This window comes from Guillardia theta, assembly GCF_000315625.1.
Source record: "Guillardia theta CCMP2712 unplaced genomic scaffold GUITHscaffold_86, whole genome shotgun sequence".
In the NCBI taxonomy this organism is placed as follows: Eukaryota; class Cryptophyceae; order Pyrenomonadales; family Geminigeraceae; genus Guillardia; species Guillardia theta.
Window position 1 is genome coordinate 161769 of NW_005434588.1, and position 16195 is coordinate 177963.

Sequence of the window (16195 nt, forward strand, 5' to 3'; positions counted from 1 at the left end):
AGGGGGGGGAGGCGAGAGAGAGGGGAAGGAGAGGAGGAACAGGAGGAACAGGAGGAACAGGAGGAACAGGAGGAACAGGAGGAACTTCCGAGTTAACCTGCTCCTCCAGGTCCTCGATCGTATCCTGCTGAGGAGGACGAAGCTAGGTCGGGCAGAAGACATCGTCCTGCCCCCCAAGGTGATCATCTTGCGCAAGGACTTCTTCGACCCCTTCGAGTCGGACTTCTACCAGAGCCTCTACACTCAGAGTCAGACTCAGTTCAACGCCTATGTCCAACAAGGCACCATCCTCAACAACTACGCGCACATCTTCGACTTGCTCATCCGCCTCCGTCAGGTTCAGAGCACACTAGTGTTCCCCTCCCGGCTCGTTCCATCCTTTTCCTCTTCGCTCACATCTCCTCTTCCCTCGAACTTCCTTCCTGTCCCCGCTCTCCCCTTCATTCCCCTTCGTCCCTCTCTCCTCTACTCTCTTCCCCTCCCCTTCGTTCCTCTCCCTTCCCCTCCCCTCCCAACTCTCCTCTCTGCTCCTCTCCTCACCTCACCACCTCTCCGCAGGCCGTCAACCATCCTTACCTTGTCCAGTACTCCGAGAAGAACTACCTCGCATCACAGGCGGCTGCAGCAGCAGGAGCAGCAGCAGGAGCTGACAGCCAGGACTCGGAGCAGTGCGGATTGTGCAAGGACGAGGCCGAGGACAAAGTCGTGTCAGCCTGCAAACACTGCTTCTGCCGCTCCTGCATAGAAGAGTACGTCGCCTCTGCTCCATGCTCCCCAGTCACCTGCCCTACCTGCGAGCAAGTCCTCTCCGTCGACCTCTCCCCGAAGGAAGCTCCTCCTACCCCCACTGCTCCTCCTCCTGCCCCCAGCAGGTCTGGCAAGGCCCCGAGGATAATGCAGAGGTTCTCAAGGTTGGACGATTTCAAGAGCAGCACCAAGATTGAGGTAACTCCTCCTCCTCGTCCTCCTCGTCCTCCTCGTCCTCCTCGTCCTCCTCGTCCTCCTTGTCCTCCTCGTCCTCGTCCTCGTCCTCGTCCTCGTCCTCGTCCTCCTCGTCCTCCTCCTCACTCTCTCCCTTCCGCCTTCTCCCCTTCCCTCCCTCCCGCTTTGTACTTCCCCTTTCCTCTTCCTCTGCCTCATTCTCCTTCTCTTGCATCTTTGGCTCCTCCTCGCCCTCCTCCTCTCCTCTCCTCCTCACTCACTCGCAGGCTCTGATGGAGGAGCTCGAGCTTCTGGTTGAGAACGACTCCTCCGCTAAGGCAATCGTCTTCTCTCAGTTCGTCTCCATGCTCGACCTCATCGCTTACCGCCTCGAGGTATCCCCGCGTTTCTTCTCCTCCTCCCCCTCCCTTCCTCCTCCTGCCTCCTCCTGCCTCCTCCTGCCTCCCTCTTCCTCCTCTCTCCCTCCTCCCCTCCTCCTCTCTCCCTCCTCCCCTCCTCCTCTCTCCTCCTCCTCCTCCTCCTCCTCCTCCTCCTCACTCTTCTCCTTCTCCTACCTGCTCCTGCTCGTCCTCCTCATCATCTTCACTCTTGTCCTCCTCCCTCTCTCCTCCCCCAGCAACAGCTGCTGCCTCCTCCTCACTCTTCTCAGCTCGCTGGCATCCGCGTCGTCAAGCTCGACGGTCGCATGACCTTCGACGCTCGGGATCGTCACATCGCTTCCTTCTGCGAGGACGCGGATACCCGTGTCTTTCTTATCTCCCTCAAGGTCCCCCACCCCCTCCTCTTCTCCCCTCCTCTCAACTCGACTCCCGGCACTGCCCCCTTCCCCCCCTCTCCTCCTGGACTCTCAGCTGGACTCCAGCTGGGTCCTCGGATTCCCCAAGTTGCTGACAGCTGAGAACAGGCTGGGGGTGTGGCGCTGAACCTGACGGTGGCGAGTGCTGTGTACATCATGGACCCTTGGTGGAACCCGGCGGTCGAGTTCCAGGCCATGGACCGGATCCACAGGCTCGGGCAGTACAAGCCGATCAAAGTTGTGAGATTCGTGATCGAGGTAGGAGGAGGGAGGAGGAGAGGAGCGGGGGGGGGAGGGGGGGGGAGAGGGAAGAGAGAGGAGGAGGAAGACAAAGAGGAGAAGGACAAGGGTGAGGATGACCAAGAGGACGAGGACAGTTAGGGAGGGGGAGAAGGCAACAACAGGAGGAGGGAAAAGTTGTGGTTGGAGCGGTTGAGGAAGCAGGAGAGGTGGGAAGAGAGGGACTGACGTATTCGGGCAGGACACAATCGAGGATCGCATCCTGAGGCTGCAGGAGAAGAAGCGACTGGTCTTCGAGAGCACCGTAGGCAGAAGTTCGGAAGCGCTAGCAAAGCTCACAGAGGCAGATATGAAATTTCTCTTCTCCTAAAATCATGCACGTTTGTCACTTCTTACTCCCTCTTGCCCTGTATCCTTCCGTCTTCTTCCTCCTCCGTTCTTGTCCTCGTTGCCCCCCCGCTGCCCCATTTCTCCCCCTCCCTCCTCCCTTTTCTTCTTCCCTCAAGCTTGCAATGACTTTTTCTCTTCGCACTCTGTTTATTCGACTACCTCACTGCAAGTTTATCCGAGGGGTCCCTTGCCGGTGATGAGGGTGTGGTGGACGATGCCTGCAGTACTCGTCACTACCCCCCTTCTCCCCACCATTTCAACCCCTCCTGCCTCCTCTCTCCCCTCCCTCCTCTCACCGGAGACGGCGAGCATAGCAAGGCGGCCGTTCTTGATCTCAGAGAGCTGCTTGCGAGCCATGCTGCCCTTGCCGAGGCCGAGGGGGTCAAAGCCGAAGTCTCCGGGGATACGCTTGGAGGAGGGGTCGTTCAACATCTCGTTCATGGCAGGCCAGCCGATGACCATCTCGAGGAAGCCGGTCCAGAGGAGGATCTGGCCCATGGAGCCCTGGAGGAGCAAGTGAGGTTGGCGCAGGGAGGAGGAAGAGGAGTGGAGTGGGGGGAGCAGGGAGAGGATCAGCAGCAGGAGTGTAGGAGGAGGGTGATTGAGGCTAGGGGAGCAGAGAGGACGAGGGAGAGCGGACCTTCTCGACAGCGAGGTTGTGGATCTCAAAGATGTCCTGCGAACTAAAATCAGCCTCCCCCTTCCCCTCCTCTTCCTCCTCAAGAACAAGTTCACCCCCCACTCATCCTCCTCCTCCACCCTCCCCTCCTCTACCTTGGTGGGTCCGAAGACAGACTCGACTCCGGGGGCCTTGATGCCGGCAGCCTCGACCATGATGCCGGCGAAGGCGAGCATGGCGATACGGCCGTGCTTGATCTCAGCCTCCCTGACGAACTTCATGTTGACCCAGGACGAGAAGCCGAAGGGATCGAAGCCTTGGTCTCCGACAGCAGTTCCGTCGAGGGAGGCGGGGCGGGGGAAGATGGGGATGATGTTAACACCCTTGCCCTGGAGGGAGCCGTCCTTGTACAACTGCATGGAGGGTCCGGTGGCACGAGCAGCACCTGAGGAGAGGGTGAGGAAGAGGAAGAGCGGGAGGAGGAGGAGGAGCAAGTGGAGGTACAAACGAGGAGAAGGCTGATTGAAAGGAGGAGCTGGACGGGGAACAAGAGGGGAGGGAGGAAGGACATCAGTTCATCACTCACGGGTAGCCCTGGGGAGCATAGCAGATGGTGCGAAGGCAGCGGCCGAAGCCAAGCATGACAACAAAGCGACGGCTCTGCAAAGAAACAAAGTAAGGAGGCAAAAGATTTTTGTCGGTGTTAGGGAAACAAGCAGCAAGATGCAAACACGAGTCAGAAGATAATGGCTTCACACAAGTGCACTGATAAGAAAACTAGGTAGTTTGTGATGTCTGAACGTGTCAACATAACATTTATGAGAGGAAAAAGAAGGAAGTAACATAACTTGTATCCAAAACAATCTTTCAGCAAAACAAGCACTCATCCTGAACTACAATCATAGATATCGCCCATCTCATCCAAGTTGAGACCACAAGAAAAAATACTACAATTCACATTGCTCTATGCAGAAAACAAGACTTCATAGGTGACGCACTTCCAAGGGCCAACTCTGTTTACAGCTCTATAAAGATCGAAACCATTTCCCTCGTTATCCTCAGAGTCTGCGCTGATCTGAAGAATTCTTTCCCTTCTCGATTCCAATATCGTCACAATCACGATCTCGTTCATAGCGTGCACAATATTCAGCTCAAAACTCATGTTTCATGTCAAGTCATCGTAAGTTCGTTCCTCTAATCTGACGTCTTGCTATCTGCCTCCAGCTTCTTCGCTTCAATATCCACATCATCACAACATCAGATACTGTCGTTTTTGCTAACATCCTCCCTCCCTCCCTCTCTACATCCTCCAATCCATCCCGTACCTCTGATCCTTGGCAGGCACAACATATCGTCCCTGATACACTCATCCTCCTGCTCCTGTTCATTCCCATTTCATCTACACATTGTGCTCGTTCTCTGCCATGTTCTCTTCTCCCACCATCTTTCTCCTCCTCCTCCTCCTCCTCCTCCTCCTATTCCTCCTCCTCCTCCTCGTCTCATCGCATCTCACCTCAGCATGATTTTCGTCTCGTCCTTGAGCCTTTGAAACTCGTAATTAATCCTTCCTTGGGTGAATGGAGGTGGTGGGGGTACACAACCTGGTATCTGAGGGAGGGTGGTGGGATATCGGGGGGTGAGAGGGGGGAAATGAGGGGGTGAGGTAGTAAATTACTACTTTTACTACCTCACCCCCTCATATCACCTCTCCCACCCCCCAATTTCCGACCACCCCTCCTCCCTGAGCTTCAGCGATCCGAACTTTAGCTCTGCTCTCAAACTTTGAAAGCTTCAAAGTTTGCAACAACCGATCGTAAAAACTTTCCGAAGTTCACGTCATTCATCAAGTTTCAGTGACTCGGACCGTCCGACGATCCGATCCGATCGGCCCGCCTGACGATCCGATGATCGCCGTGTGGCCCGTGACCGTTATAGACCGCCAGATCGGACCCGGACGGGATGCTCAGACTGAGAGTCACCGACCGTACACTGGAGTCCGGCACCGGCTGGGAGCACGGTCGGATGAAAAGAGCACTGCCAGACGGGCCGTGGCCCGGCCGCGGCGGCACTGCGCCGCGTGACTGACCGGGCCCCGGGCGCCGCGGGCCGAGTCCGAAGCAGTGTGCCGCCGCGGCCGAAACTGAACTCAGAAATGCCGTTACATCAGATGTAACCGTATTTGCTACGCACCTCTTGCGGAGGCTACCCACCAGTAGATCAGATCTAGGGTCAGTACCCCTACCCCCTTTTATACCTTTTAGTACCTACCTTTTTGACACGCACTAGTCCAACTAATGGTCAATGACCCCCTCATCGATGTCAACCCTATCACAAATCATGGAGGACCACCCTGTCTCATTAAGTCTTAGTACCCCACCATATCTTTTCAGAGTGGGTTGCAGACTCAGGAGGGGTCTGAAAATACACACTACCCCACACTTTAATAAATGATGACCTATGCACTTTCTACCCTACCCTGTGAGAAATGATCCCCACAACAAATCGCACCTACCCCCCATGACTGACAATTTTTCTATCTGAAATCCAACTCAGTACCCTCATCTGAATGTACCCCCACCCAGTTCGAGGCTACCCCTACCCCCGGCCTTGGTTCATCATCTCAACTTCAAATGGAAATGCTTCGAAGCGAACAAACGAAAGATAAAAAGGGGAGCAGAGCAGAGCAGAGCAGAGCAGAGCAGAACATAGAAGCAACAAGGCGGGTCCATCAGAGGACAGCACAGCACAGCACAGCACATGGCAAGATAAAGCTGATAGAGAAGGAATCAAACGTCAGGAGAGGATAGGAAAGGGCAAAATTGGTCAAGTCAAGAAAAGGGAGGGCAAGAGAGAAGACAAGGCCATGAAATTCCAGATGATACACGTTCAGGCATGTAGGACATTGAGAAGAGGATTTAAGAGACGAAGACGGGCTTTTCTGAAGGGCAAGATAGGCTTTGAGGCTCTAAAGTTCTGTTCTTTGACAAGGGAGGATGGAGGAAGTGAGAATCTAGAAACAAGCTAGAGTGAGAAATGATGAAGATAACTGCCAGTGGAATTTACTATATGAGCAGCTCCACAATTGTACATAGCATCCGGTTGGTAAAAGTGCAAATCGTTGTTAGAGGATGTTTCCAGGATTCGGTGGATGAGAGGAGAGGAGACCATTCGATGTTCTCTTCCACATTTAGCTTCTTGCATGCATTATACACATTGTTCATCAAAGTTGTCTATCTGTCATGCATCTCTCATTCCTGATCAGCTGCATGCAGGCTATCGACTTTGGGTATCAACAAGGGCATCTAAAGGCGCATGTCCATTAGGAGCTGAAGTTGTCGGACGCCATCGGCGAGGAAACCATGTCTTCGTGAAGTTTGATCGAGAAGTTTTCATCTACAGGCTATCGCTCCTCCTCCTCCTCCTCCTCCTCCTCCTCCTCCTCCTCCTCCTCCTCTGCTCTCGTTTGAAACTCTCGGTTGGACGGGATGGGTATCCTTCAGAAGATCCTGGACGCCCTGGGGTTCATCAAGCCGCAATGCAAAGTCTTGTGTGTCGGGTTAGACAACAGCGGGAAGTCGACGGTCATTCAGCACCTGAAGCCAACCTCACACAAGACAGAAGTGACGCCCACTGTCGGCTTCAACGTGGAGCAGTTCTCGCGCTCCAACATCAACTTCACGGTGTTCGACATGTCCGGGGCCGGCAAGTACCGCTCGCTGTGGGAGCACTACTACAAGGACGCACAGGCGATCATCTTCGTCATCGACTGCAGTGACAAGCTGAGGATGTGCGTGGTGAAGGAGGAGCTGCATGCGCTGCTCAACCATAAGGACACCAAGAGCCTGCCCACCCTCTTCTTCGCCAACAAGATCGACATCTCCGACCACCTCACCCCCGTCGAGTGTGTCCAGTACCTGGAGCTGGACGGGGTGAAGGATCGGCCATGGCATATTACACCGAGCAATGCCCTCACAGGTACTGTCAAGAGGGAGGGGGGGGGCAGCAGGGGAAATAGAAACACGAGGAGGAGAAAAGGGGAGGAGAATTGTTAGAGGGGGGCTGGGAGAGGCGGAGGGAGACGGGGGGAGAAGGAAGTGGAGTATGATGATGCTTTTCTTGTCAGGTTATGGTCTTGACGAGGGAGTGAACTGGATATCGGAACATCTTACACAGCGATCTTGAGAGGTGAGCGAGGGCGAGGGAAGTGGAGGAGAGAGGGAGGGAGGGAGGGAGTGAACGAAAGTGAGAGGTGGAGGAAAGCAGTGGGAGAGAAGGGAGGGGGTCCGGCCCAAGTCCAGCTGCCTGACTGACCTTTTCCTTTAACTGCAGTGACCCGCTGCCATCAACTTGTTTTGTACTTTAAGAGTAGAGGGTGGAAGAAGAGGCTAGCAAGTCGTCCTGACTCGATTTGAAAACAATCACGAGAATTAAATTTTGAGCTCCTCACTCTTCTCCCCTCCCGTCTGCCATCTCTCCTGCACTCCTCTTCTCTCTCTTTGCTCCCTCCCTTCCTCGCTTCTCCTCTCCTCCCCTCTCCCTCCTTCTCTCCCCTTTCTCCTCTTCCCCCTCTTCTTTCCCTCTCCCTCTCCGATACATTCCCCCCTCCCTCCCCACACGTCCCTCCATTCTTTTTCACTTCTTCCTGTCTGCTCGTATGTGCAATCTCCTTCCTCTTCCTTCCTCTCTGCCCTTTTCATCTCCCATTGCTCGCTTATTTCCTCCTGCACACGCTCCTCCTCATGGTACGAAAGTGCTGATGTTATTACGATCTACAGGGTTGCTTCTATTTCTCTGTGTACAAGAAACTTTTCGGATGCAGCCTAAAGTTGTTCGAGGTGCCCGCAGCTTTTTCCGAAGCCTGTTGACCTCTCAGCACTCCTCCCCTCCCAGCAAGACAAGCACCAGCTGCAGCTGAGCTGGAGGGATGGTCGGCGAGAGAGCAGGCGAGTTCCCAGCCGATTTCAGGCCCATCCAAGAGCTGGGGAGATGGTGAGTTTAGCGCAAGATCATAAGAGATTTCTCACGGGGATGGAAACTGCGCCTTGATGGCTGCGAACATGCTAGGAGATGTGGAAGAAGCAAGAGAGGTTCCGACATCTGACACTCGTCACGAGGAGGAGAGGAGGAGAGGAGGAGAGGAGGAGAGGAGGAGAGGAGGAGAGGAGGAGAGGAGGAGAGGAGGAGAGGAGGAGAGGAGGAGAGAAGGAGAGGAGGAGGATCAGGGGCAGGACGCTGACATACCCGACGGGAAAGTCATTCCTTGCCTCTGAGCAGGAGCTGAAGTATCGTTTTCAGTCTGACGATCGACGTCTCGCAAGCTGGGATGGGACAAGTATTGCTGCAGGCAGCGATCAGCTGCTTGCAATCAGCGCAGCTCACCTTACGTTCACTTCACCAGATGAGCTCGGGGTCTGTTCACTGGTCAGAGTAGCGCAAGGAATCAGTGCAGCAGGGCTCACGTAGGAAGGAGGAGATCTGTCGAACTGTGAGTGGTATGAGTCGAACGAGTACTCCGTCCTGTTGCACAACAACTTTCAGCTTCTGAGTTTGAGGGGTCGCCCAGTCACCGTTCAAGGTTCAGTGAGTTGTGAGAGTCGTAAGACGTGTACCCCATCTTGCTAGTCACGCTGCCCCAGTCTATCGCCACCCTGATCCTCCTATTACAAACTTCGAGCAAGCGCTGGGAACAGACCTTGCGTCTTGACTGATATCACTCTCAGAATTGCTGATGTCCCGCTCGCTCAAGATTTTGGGTGGAGGGAGGAAGCTCTCGTTCAAGGATGGGTCCACCGAGCTCGGCTCCTGCAGCTCCTCAGTTGCAACTCGAGAGAAAGAGGAGACAAGGACGCACATCTTTGTGTTCTAACATCCCAAGACCAAAGGTCTGTACAGAAGAATACTTCTTCCTCCCGTCCTGTTGCCTCATCATCAGGGCCTTGAAGAGTTGATATCATCAACGGAGGGAACCTGCAAGGCTCTATTCCGCTGATCGTCTATCCATGACTCCCCCGTAATCATGTCGTCATCCTTTCTGCCTGAAGGTTGTTGACTTGGGTTTTGCATTGGAACTTTGCTCTCAGAGTTTTCATGTCCTTCTATCATGCTGACAACGGGCCTCTGAACAAGAAGCAGCTCAGAAAATATGCTTGCAATTCCACTTGATGTTACCTGCAGCCCTTGAGGGGTTCTGTTGTCTCTCCTGAAAGAAAAACGTCAAACTCCTGCTTGACACCCTTGGCATCTCTCACATTTTTTGACTGCGGAGAAGATTCACTTTCTCTGGGGAAAAATCCTCTTGGTGGCCCAAAAGCTCTACGGAACGACAAGTGAGATCATGTAGAGACTCAAGCCTCGCCTCGCCTTCGCTTCTCTGCATCCTTTCTATTCGCTCTTCTTCCTCTTCGATCGCAGCTGCTTTTGCTAGACTGTTCCAACCGTTCAGCCAACGCAGTCATGAACATCCCAGCAGCACCTCAGCTGTAGCTGTCTCGTGTACAAGGGTCTTCGCCAGTTTGCGAGCACGAGCTTCAGGTACTGGATCGCGATAGTGACGGTGAGACTCTCGACGTTCTCGTCGCATGTCATGATCTGCAACAAGAGTCACTGTTGACATCTCGAGCCCTCGCTGACCTTGTTCTGAAGGAACTCGTTGTCGTGCTTCAGCCTCCTGACTTCTTGCAGGCATGTGCTTGCTGGTGCACCACTCAGTCAATCAAGGCGCAGGGCCCGCCAGCCGACATTCACCTATCCATTCAGAATCTGGATGTGCATTCAAGAGGCTATGCCATACGCTTCGCAGCTTGTATAATTCGCCATCTTTCTTCGAGACTATTCTCAGAAGTCTTGCGATTTGCTTGTCCTAGGATGAGAAGATGGTAAAACGTTTGACTCGTCTATGTTCCATGTTTCTGCAACCTTTACTTTCTTCGCTTCAAGAACCTCTTTTTCGAAGTCAGAAGTAATTTCCTACCGAAAGGTTCAGTTTCAGTCACGATTGACTCATGGTGTACCTGGAGTTTGAGAGGGAATTCTTTCGTGTGCAAGTAGATCTGTTTGCGGTACCTCTCATTCTCGGTGAGTAACCCCTCGTTCTGGGCTTCTAGAGTCTGAATTCTTTGCGCTGAAGTCAATCGAGTCAAACCTTGCACGAACTTCTCAAATCCAATGGAATACTTACACAAACGTTTCTCCGTGGCCTCCTTGGTAACAATCAAATCCTGACAAAAACAAATCTATGAATTCTTGTTTTCCATCGAACTCTGAATGTTTCTGACCTTCACCATTTGTAGTGCAAACTCCAAGTCCTGTACATGGTTGGTGAGACTACCGCTTGTGATAGATACCACGGATGTCTTCAAAGCTCACCTCCTGAACTACGCTCAGATCGGATGAAGCTCTCTCAATGTTTTTAAACTTCCAAGTTGTCACTCAAGCAGCCGTTTGAATCAGAGCATCTCTCACCAACTCATGTACAACATTGGACAAGACGGTGTTATGCATCTTCAATTGCTTGCCAACCTACAAACATCTGAGATCTTGTTGATGATGCAAACGCTTCATGGACCTCTTGTAACTTCCGAATATCTTTATCTTTTTCCTGATTTTCGCTAATCAAGACCGCAATCTTCTGCCCCATTCTCTGATTGCTTTCAGAGATTTCGTTCATTTCATCTTTCAGACTGTAACAAGATCTCATCAAAGTCGTCCACGAATGCAACACAAAGTCATCGACCTTGCTATTTCATTTGAGAATTCTGTCTCTTGCTTTTCGTATTCATGAAGTACAACCTTGGAATCGAAGAAGTCCGCTTTGATCTGGCACAGAATAGCGTCATCTGTCAATATTGCGCTTGGATTGAAGCAAACAACACCTTTTCCAATTCAGCTGCAAGATATTTGTTTTCGTGCTTTTGAGTTAGAAGTTCCTCCTTTACAGAATCATGGTCGACGAGACTCTTCTCTAATCTTTCCTTCTCTTCCTTCAGCTGATGTATTCGCTCTTGCATTGCTTCGTCGTCTGCTTGTTTTTCCCTTTCCAACGTCTCGATCGTCTCATTTAGTTGCTTGATTTCATTGTCTTTCGCGGTGTTTGACTTTCTGCAGAATTTCATCACGGTGAGCAAGGAAAGCATCTGCAAACCTCAAGGCGATGATTTCTTGACATGTAACTTTCAACTGCTGCTGCATGACATTGAGCTCCTTTTGGGCGGCATTGTCCACTTGGGTGGTCGAACGAGGTGTAGGGTAAACATCCAGCCCTTGCACGAGTCAGGCAGCTAAACTCCCCAAGCAATCACCTACCAGATTTGTTTCTCATGTTTTTACGCAAGTCTTTGAGCTCTTGTTCGATTCTTTCCTTGTCCTTCATCAAGGACAGATTCTCCGAGACCATCTCTTCGTACATGATCTGAGAAACCTTCAACCTGTTATGAAGTGACCTCAGTCTGTCCTTCACTCTCTGCTCTGAGCCCTCCATCGACATCTCAGTCTGATTCGGAACCTCGTGCTCTGGCACCAGCATCTTTGATGTGTATGTCTTTTCCAGCACATCTACATCCAGACTTGGTTCGTTGTCGACCCTCCTCACACTTCCCTTCTCGACTTCTCTCCCACCATTCTGATGCACCTTCTCGTTTTCATGCTGCTCGTCGCCTGGAGAACCATTGGCAGGCGCATGGATGAATGAAAGCTCTGACGCTTGGAAAGAGGTCGAAGGGGACAAGAGATTGAAGTCTTGCTTCCCGGGAGAAGGAGAATGGTGTTGAGATACCGGGGTCTGCATGCCAACTGTGTCTTCTCCTTCTCCGTGAAGAATTTTGTTGGGTTGCGGTGAAATTCGAAGAGGGAACTGGACTGGAGAGCTTGCAGAAGGAGGGGAGAGAGGGGAGCTAGAGGAAGCAGCGGCAGGGGAGCGGGAGAGGAGGGAGGGAGGAACGGAGGAGACGCCTGCAGCATGTCGATCCGCGACTGCAAGGAGGACAACGAAGCCATGAAAGCAGCAGGGGAGGGGGGGGGCGGGCCGATGTGAGGGAATCCAGCCGGTACTAGCGAATACCCGCCCAAGTCACTACTATGGAGGGGGTAGGGGTGATGACCCATCGTGACCCAGATGAAATGAGGGGTATTTCGTGAGGAATGGAGGGGTATATAATGGACTACCTGGGTCATATATATATAACAGGGGGGTGGGGTGGGTGGTATTGGAAATCCCGAAGTCACAGTCCTTCTGGTCCTCATCCCCACTCATTCCCCTCTCAGTCTCTGAGCCTCCTGCTGAGCCTCAGCGGAGGAGTACTACGCCCGGGCCTGCTACGGCCCAGCTACGGCCGGGCAGACTACCGGGCCTCAGTCAGTCCGAATACCGCGGCCAGCTAAACGATTACTGTTACTTCTTTACTCAAAGTTAATTCAAAAATCAGTATGAGGACATTCAGGCTAGTACACAAGTTGCCATTTCAACACTCGTCACCTACCTCCTAGCCCTGACCGTAACTCGAGCCCCGCTCGGCTTCAGCGTCATGGCGAAAATTTGTGTCGGCTCCTGGTAGACGATAAAGGATGTGAGAAGCGGCAGGAAGCTGATGAGCCGGAGAGGAGACAGAAGGCAAAGGGCAGAGGGCAAGGGGCAACTTTCAAGAGGAGAACAACCTTGACGAGGGTGAACTCGTATTTCTGGAGCATGTAGGCAAGCACCTGCCACGTCATCAGCGACCAGACTCTTCGACGTCAAACACCCGGACCAGCTTGAGCTCCAACATCGCCAGGTTCTCCCCTATGCACCTACGGAGACGACTCAGGGACTCTTCCTCCCATCGTGTGAAAAGGAGGAGGAAGAGGTGGTGGTGGTGGTGATGGTGTTGTTGTTGTTGGAGGAGAGAACCTTCGTAACCCCTTGCTAAATGGACGGAAAATCTTCTTCAACTGCCTTCATGTCAAGGTCGGGGGGTCAAGGTCGGGGACTCGCCTGCTGAATCTCGGGATCCGTCTCGAACCACCTGGGGGTCAGGTGGAGGTGAGATGAGGAGGGAGGGAAAGAGATGGGGTCACCTCTCTGGGATGAACTCGTCCGGTCGTGAGATTCCTGCGATCAAGAATCGAGGATCAAGAGGATGGAGGAGGGAGGAGGAAGGAGGAAAAGGAAGGTAGGGAGGAGGGAGGAGGGAAGAAAGAGAGACGAGACAGTTGAAAGGAAGTAGAGAGGGAGAAGGGAGGGAGCAGCGAAGCAAGGAGGGGGGAGGGAGGCGATGGAGGCGGGTAGAATGTAGAGGACCATGGCGGTGGAGCGAGTAGTTCGAAATTGCACAGACGGAGCCTTTAGGGATGACAACTGTCACGACGTCAAGCTTGATATCAGGGGGTTGCTCATGAAGACATTTGCCAAAATCCAAGTCGGCGATGGCGACGCGGATCGACGAGGTAGGAGCAACCTGTGGGGATTTGTAAGGCTGGAAGGAGGAGGGGGAGAGGAGAGAAGAAGGAGTAGTAGGAGGAGGAGGAGGTGGAGACGGAAGGGCAGGGGCAGGGGCAGGGGAAGGACCAGGGTGAAGATGAGTACGAGGAAGACGAGGGGGAGCGGGAGCAGGCAGGCAGGGGAAGTAGAAGGAGAAGGGGAAGGACAGACCGGATGTAACCGCATCCCTTCCTTGACTACACAGTCAAGGTAGTGCAGCGAGCTTTGAGGCACGACGATTACGACGAAGATGACAATGACAATGACAATGATTGATGTGTTGTCGGAAAAGGTGAAGGAGGAGAGAAATTCAGGATGAGGAATGGGATGAGTGGAAAAATGGTTCACAGTGGGGAGGAGTGAATAGTGAGGAGGATGAGGATGAGGATGACAGGAGCAAACCAGGGAGGCAGGAGGAACGGGAAAATAAGCGAAAGATTGAGATGTCAGTCACCGGTCACAGAACAGCAGAGGTCGAGGTCTCACCTCAGCTTCTCCTTGTGCATGAAACCGTTCTCGGGGTTCGCTTTGTTGAGCTCCTCCTGAAGGAGACTGGTTGAGAGGAGGAAGACAGGAGGAGATCGAGCAGACAAGGAGGAAGGAGAGGAGGAGAGCGGGGGAGGAGTGAGGGAGGAGGAGCAAGAGACGAGGAGCGGGAGAAGAGAAGTAGGAAGGAGAAGAGACGGGCTGGAGGGTCTAGCGAGAAAGTTGATCCTCACCACCACCAAGGAGGCGACTCGAGGGTTTTTCGCCACCTCGACGAGAATCCAGCTGAGCTGAGAAGCGCAAAGTAGCGATCAGCCACGAGCTCGGGGACTGCAGGAAGGATGATCACGCTGAATGCGGTGGTGTCGTGGCCGGCCAGGAGAAAGATCATGACGTCGGTGCATCGCTCCCTGCCAGCACACGAGGGTCATGCTGCCGTTTCAAGAGCTGCAACTGCCGTTGCCTGCTCGAGTAGTAGGGGGCCCGCACGAGATGGCCTGCGGGCAGTCAAAACTTTCCTCGCTGATCCCAAAGCACCCCACCTATGATAGAGTGATCGTCTCTCTTGGTCCCGGATTTGCTGAACTTGTCCAAAATTTTCTTGCCATCACATGTCAGGTCGGAGTGCGATCGGACCTACAGTAGCACCATCCCGATATCAGCGATGTGTTTACGCGCCTCCAGGCTTTCTCTCATTGATTTGCTGAAATATGACAAAAACGAAATCTGTGGCCCAATCTGCAGCACCAATCAGGTGACATTGCGGTCTGAGGATCATACACATAAACAATGTCTCTTACGTAATTTCTCGTTCTCTCGCGTATCACTGTCTGAAAGGCTCGAAGAAACTTCGTTCCATCAGCTTTATCTCCACCGAACACCTGGAAGTTTGCTGAGTTCATAAAACATCATAACCTTGCGCGTTTGGTATCAATCACCTCGTCCAAACTATTGAGATCAAAATCAAACATACTGGAGCAGATAAAGTCCAGCGTCAATCTCAACTGATCACGAACAAAGCTTTCATCAGCAACTCATGACATAACACCAATCTCTTCATGATCACCAGAAACTCGCTCAGATCCATATCCTGCCCCAACTCATCATACTTGTCCAGGCAAAGCTTTGCCTTCTTCATCGTTCTATCAAGGCACTCCAGCTTCTCCGACAGGTAGTTGGTAGCAAACGCTGGAGCCATAGCCTTTCTCGCCCAGTACCAGCCGTTGACAGGCCCTTCGCTGTATGTTGCCTTGCTGATCATGGAGGGAGTAGGAAGGAACGACTCAAAGAAGCTCTGGTAGACAGGAAGGAATTTGTCTGATTCTGGAATGTTCTTCTGCGGATCCCCCTCCGTGACAACTTTGGCGACGTCTGGGTCTGAGATGACAACGAGAAGTCTGGGTATGACGAAAGGTATAATGATCACTGGGCCGTACTTCTTGAAGTACTCATATTGCTGCGTGACATGTCATGTGCTGATCTATACAAGATCATCTGCAAGAGCTTACATAGAGTGGAAATCGAGCTTCCTTGCTCAGATGCCGCAGCGATTCAAACCTTCCCACAGGCACCACAGGAGGAAGATTGTACCTGTGGGGAAATAGAATGAACCTGCCTTGCCCGAAAACAATCCATCTGCCAATCTGCAAGATTTTCCAACTTGCGTATGCAACGAGAGTCGTTGAGAGTAATCTCACTATCTTGACGCTCGTCCTTGAGTCGCCGAGGACAAGTTGCAACATTGCAAAGTAGTCAGAGAAAGAGCAATGCTTGCTCCTGTGATGAAATGTCAAAGTGAGAAAAAGCGGATGAAATGCCTGAAATTCCTTTGATCTGGTGAAGAGGGGGGAACATGAATTGGAACGGGAAGATGAATTGGAATCGCTTGACAGTTACAGTCAGAAATCAACAGGGCGATGTGAGGAGAATTGGCGTGAACGCCAGGTGAGGAAACATTGGACAATGCAGAAGATGACTGCAATTCGAGATAATGCCGAAGATGAAAATGATCGATGTGAGGATGGGAAAAAGAGATATTGATGACGGCAGTGGCTGTGGGAGAGGCGACGATGAGGAGAAAGTCGATTGAAAGGAGATGATAATGAAAATGAATGGATGGACGGATGGATGGATGGATGGATGGATGCTGCTGCTGCTGCTGCTGCTGCTGCTGATGATGATGATGATGATGATGATGATGATGATGATGATGATGATGGAGATGATGATGATGATGGAGATGATGATGATGATGATGGAGATGATGATGATG

At 52.5% G+C, this 16195-nt stretch overlaps 5 protein-coding genes across 5 annotated transcripts; 2 read left to right on the forward strand and 3 right to left on the reverse strand.

Moving 5' to 3' along the window:
* Positions 1 to 106: 106 nt before the first annotated feature.
* Positions 107 to 2348, forward strand: GUITHDRAFT_77334 (hypothetical protein; the record flags this gene model as incomplete). Its single annotated transcript, XM_005825180.1, has 6 exons — positions 107 to 337; positions 559 to 945; positions 1209 to 1316; positions 1565 to 1708; positions 1847 to 1996; positions 2220 to 2348. Coding segments are annotated over 6 exons (1149 nt in total), but the record flags the coding sequence as incomplete, so codon positions are not given.
* Positions 2349 to 2500: 152 nt separating this feature from the next.
* On the reverse strand, positions 2501 to 4523 carry Lhcr12 (light-harvesting Chl a protein 12). The gene is made up of 6 exons (XM_005825234.1): positions 4501 to 4523; positions 3574 to 3647; positions 3143 to 3432; positions 3009 to 3044; positions 2665 to 2872; positions 2501 to 2586 (listed from the first exon to the last, which is right to left on the reverse strand). Exons 1-6 carry the CDS (start codon positions 4506 to 4508, stop codon positions 2540 to 2542), a joined length of 663 nt encoding a protein of 220 aa, XP_005825291.1. The 5' UTR covers positions 4509 to 4523; the 3' UTR covers positions 2501 to 2539.
* Positions 4524 to 6472: 1949 nt separating this feature from the next.
* On the forward strand, positions 6473 to 7432 carry GUITHDRAFT_97017 (hypothetical protein; the record flags this gene model as incomplete). Its single annotated transcript, XM_005825181.1, has 3 exons — positions 6473 to 6962; positions 7111 to 7172; positions 7317 to 7432. 2 exons carry the CDS (start codon positions 6473 to 6475, stop codon positions 7167 to 7169), a joined length of 549 nt encoding a protein of 182 aa, XP_005825238.1. The 3' UTR covers positions 7170 to 7172; positions 7317 to 7432.
* Positions 7433 to 7770: 338 nt separating this feature from the next.
* On the reverse strand, positions 7771 to 11508 carry GUITHDRAFT_115602 (hypothetical protein; the record flags this gene model as incomplete). The annotated part of the gene is made up of 25 exons (XM_005825182.1): positions 7771 to 7845; positions 7890 to 7965; positions 8012 to 8084; positions 8229 to 8325; positions 8372 to 8504; positions 8555 to 8635; positions 8680 to 8789; positions 8839 to 8901; positions 8955 to 9104; positions 9156 to 9186; positions 9236 to 9412; positions 9460 to 9575; positions 9618 to 9679; positions 9732 to 9846; positions 9903 to 9953; positions 9998 to 10107; positions 10165 to 10204; positions 10262 to 10291; positions 10353 to 10400; positions 10449 to 10505; positions 10606 to 10666; positions 10720 to 10802; positions 10859 to 11084; positions 11128 to 11245; positions 11289 to 11508. 25 exons carry the CDS (start codon positions 11506 to 11508, stop codon positions 7771 to 7773), a joined length of 2403 nt encoding a protein of 800 aa, XP_005825239.1.
* Positions 11509 to 12456: 948 nt separating this feature from the next.
* Positions 12457 to 15665, reverse strand: GUITHDRAFT_115603 (p450 superfamily protein; the record flags this gene model as incomplete). The annotated part of the gene is made up of 15 exons (XM_005825183.1): positions 12457 to 12528; positions 12636 to 12680; positions 12728 to 12767; positions 13035 to 13068; positions 13258 to 13414; positions 13609 to 13660; positions 13924 to 13989; positions 14157 to 14333; positions 14378 to 14420; positions 14466 to 14523; positions 14572 to 14661; positions 14724 to 14804; positions 14862 to 14927; positions 14972 to 15379; positions 15432 to 15665. The coding sequence occupies 15 exons, from the start codon at positions 15663 to 15665 to the stop codon at positions 12457 to 12459; spliced, it is 1623 nt and encodes a 540-aa protein (XP_005825240.1).
* Positions 15666 to 16195: the final 530 nt, after the last annotated feature.

Excerpts from the sequence above, each read along its gene's own strand:
- Lhcr12 (XM_005825234.1), bottom strand. Across the intron at positions 3,045-3,142 it reads CTGTCTTCGGACCCACCAAG|GACATCTTTGAGATCCACAA; the intron begins GTAGAGGAGGGG and ends TTTAGTTCGCAG. Across the intron at positions 2,587-2,664 it reads TGCTATGCTCGCCGTCTCCG|GCATCGTCCACCACACCCTC; the intron begins GTGAGAGGAGGG and ends CGAGTACTGCAG.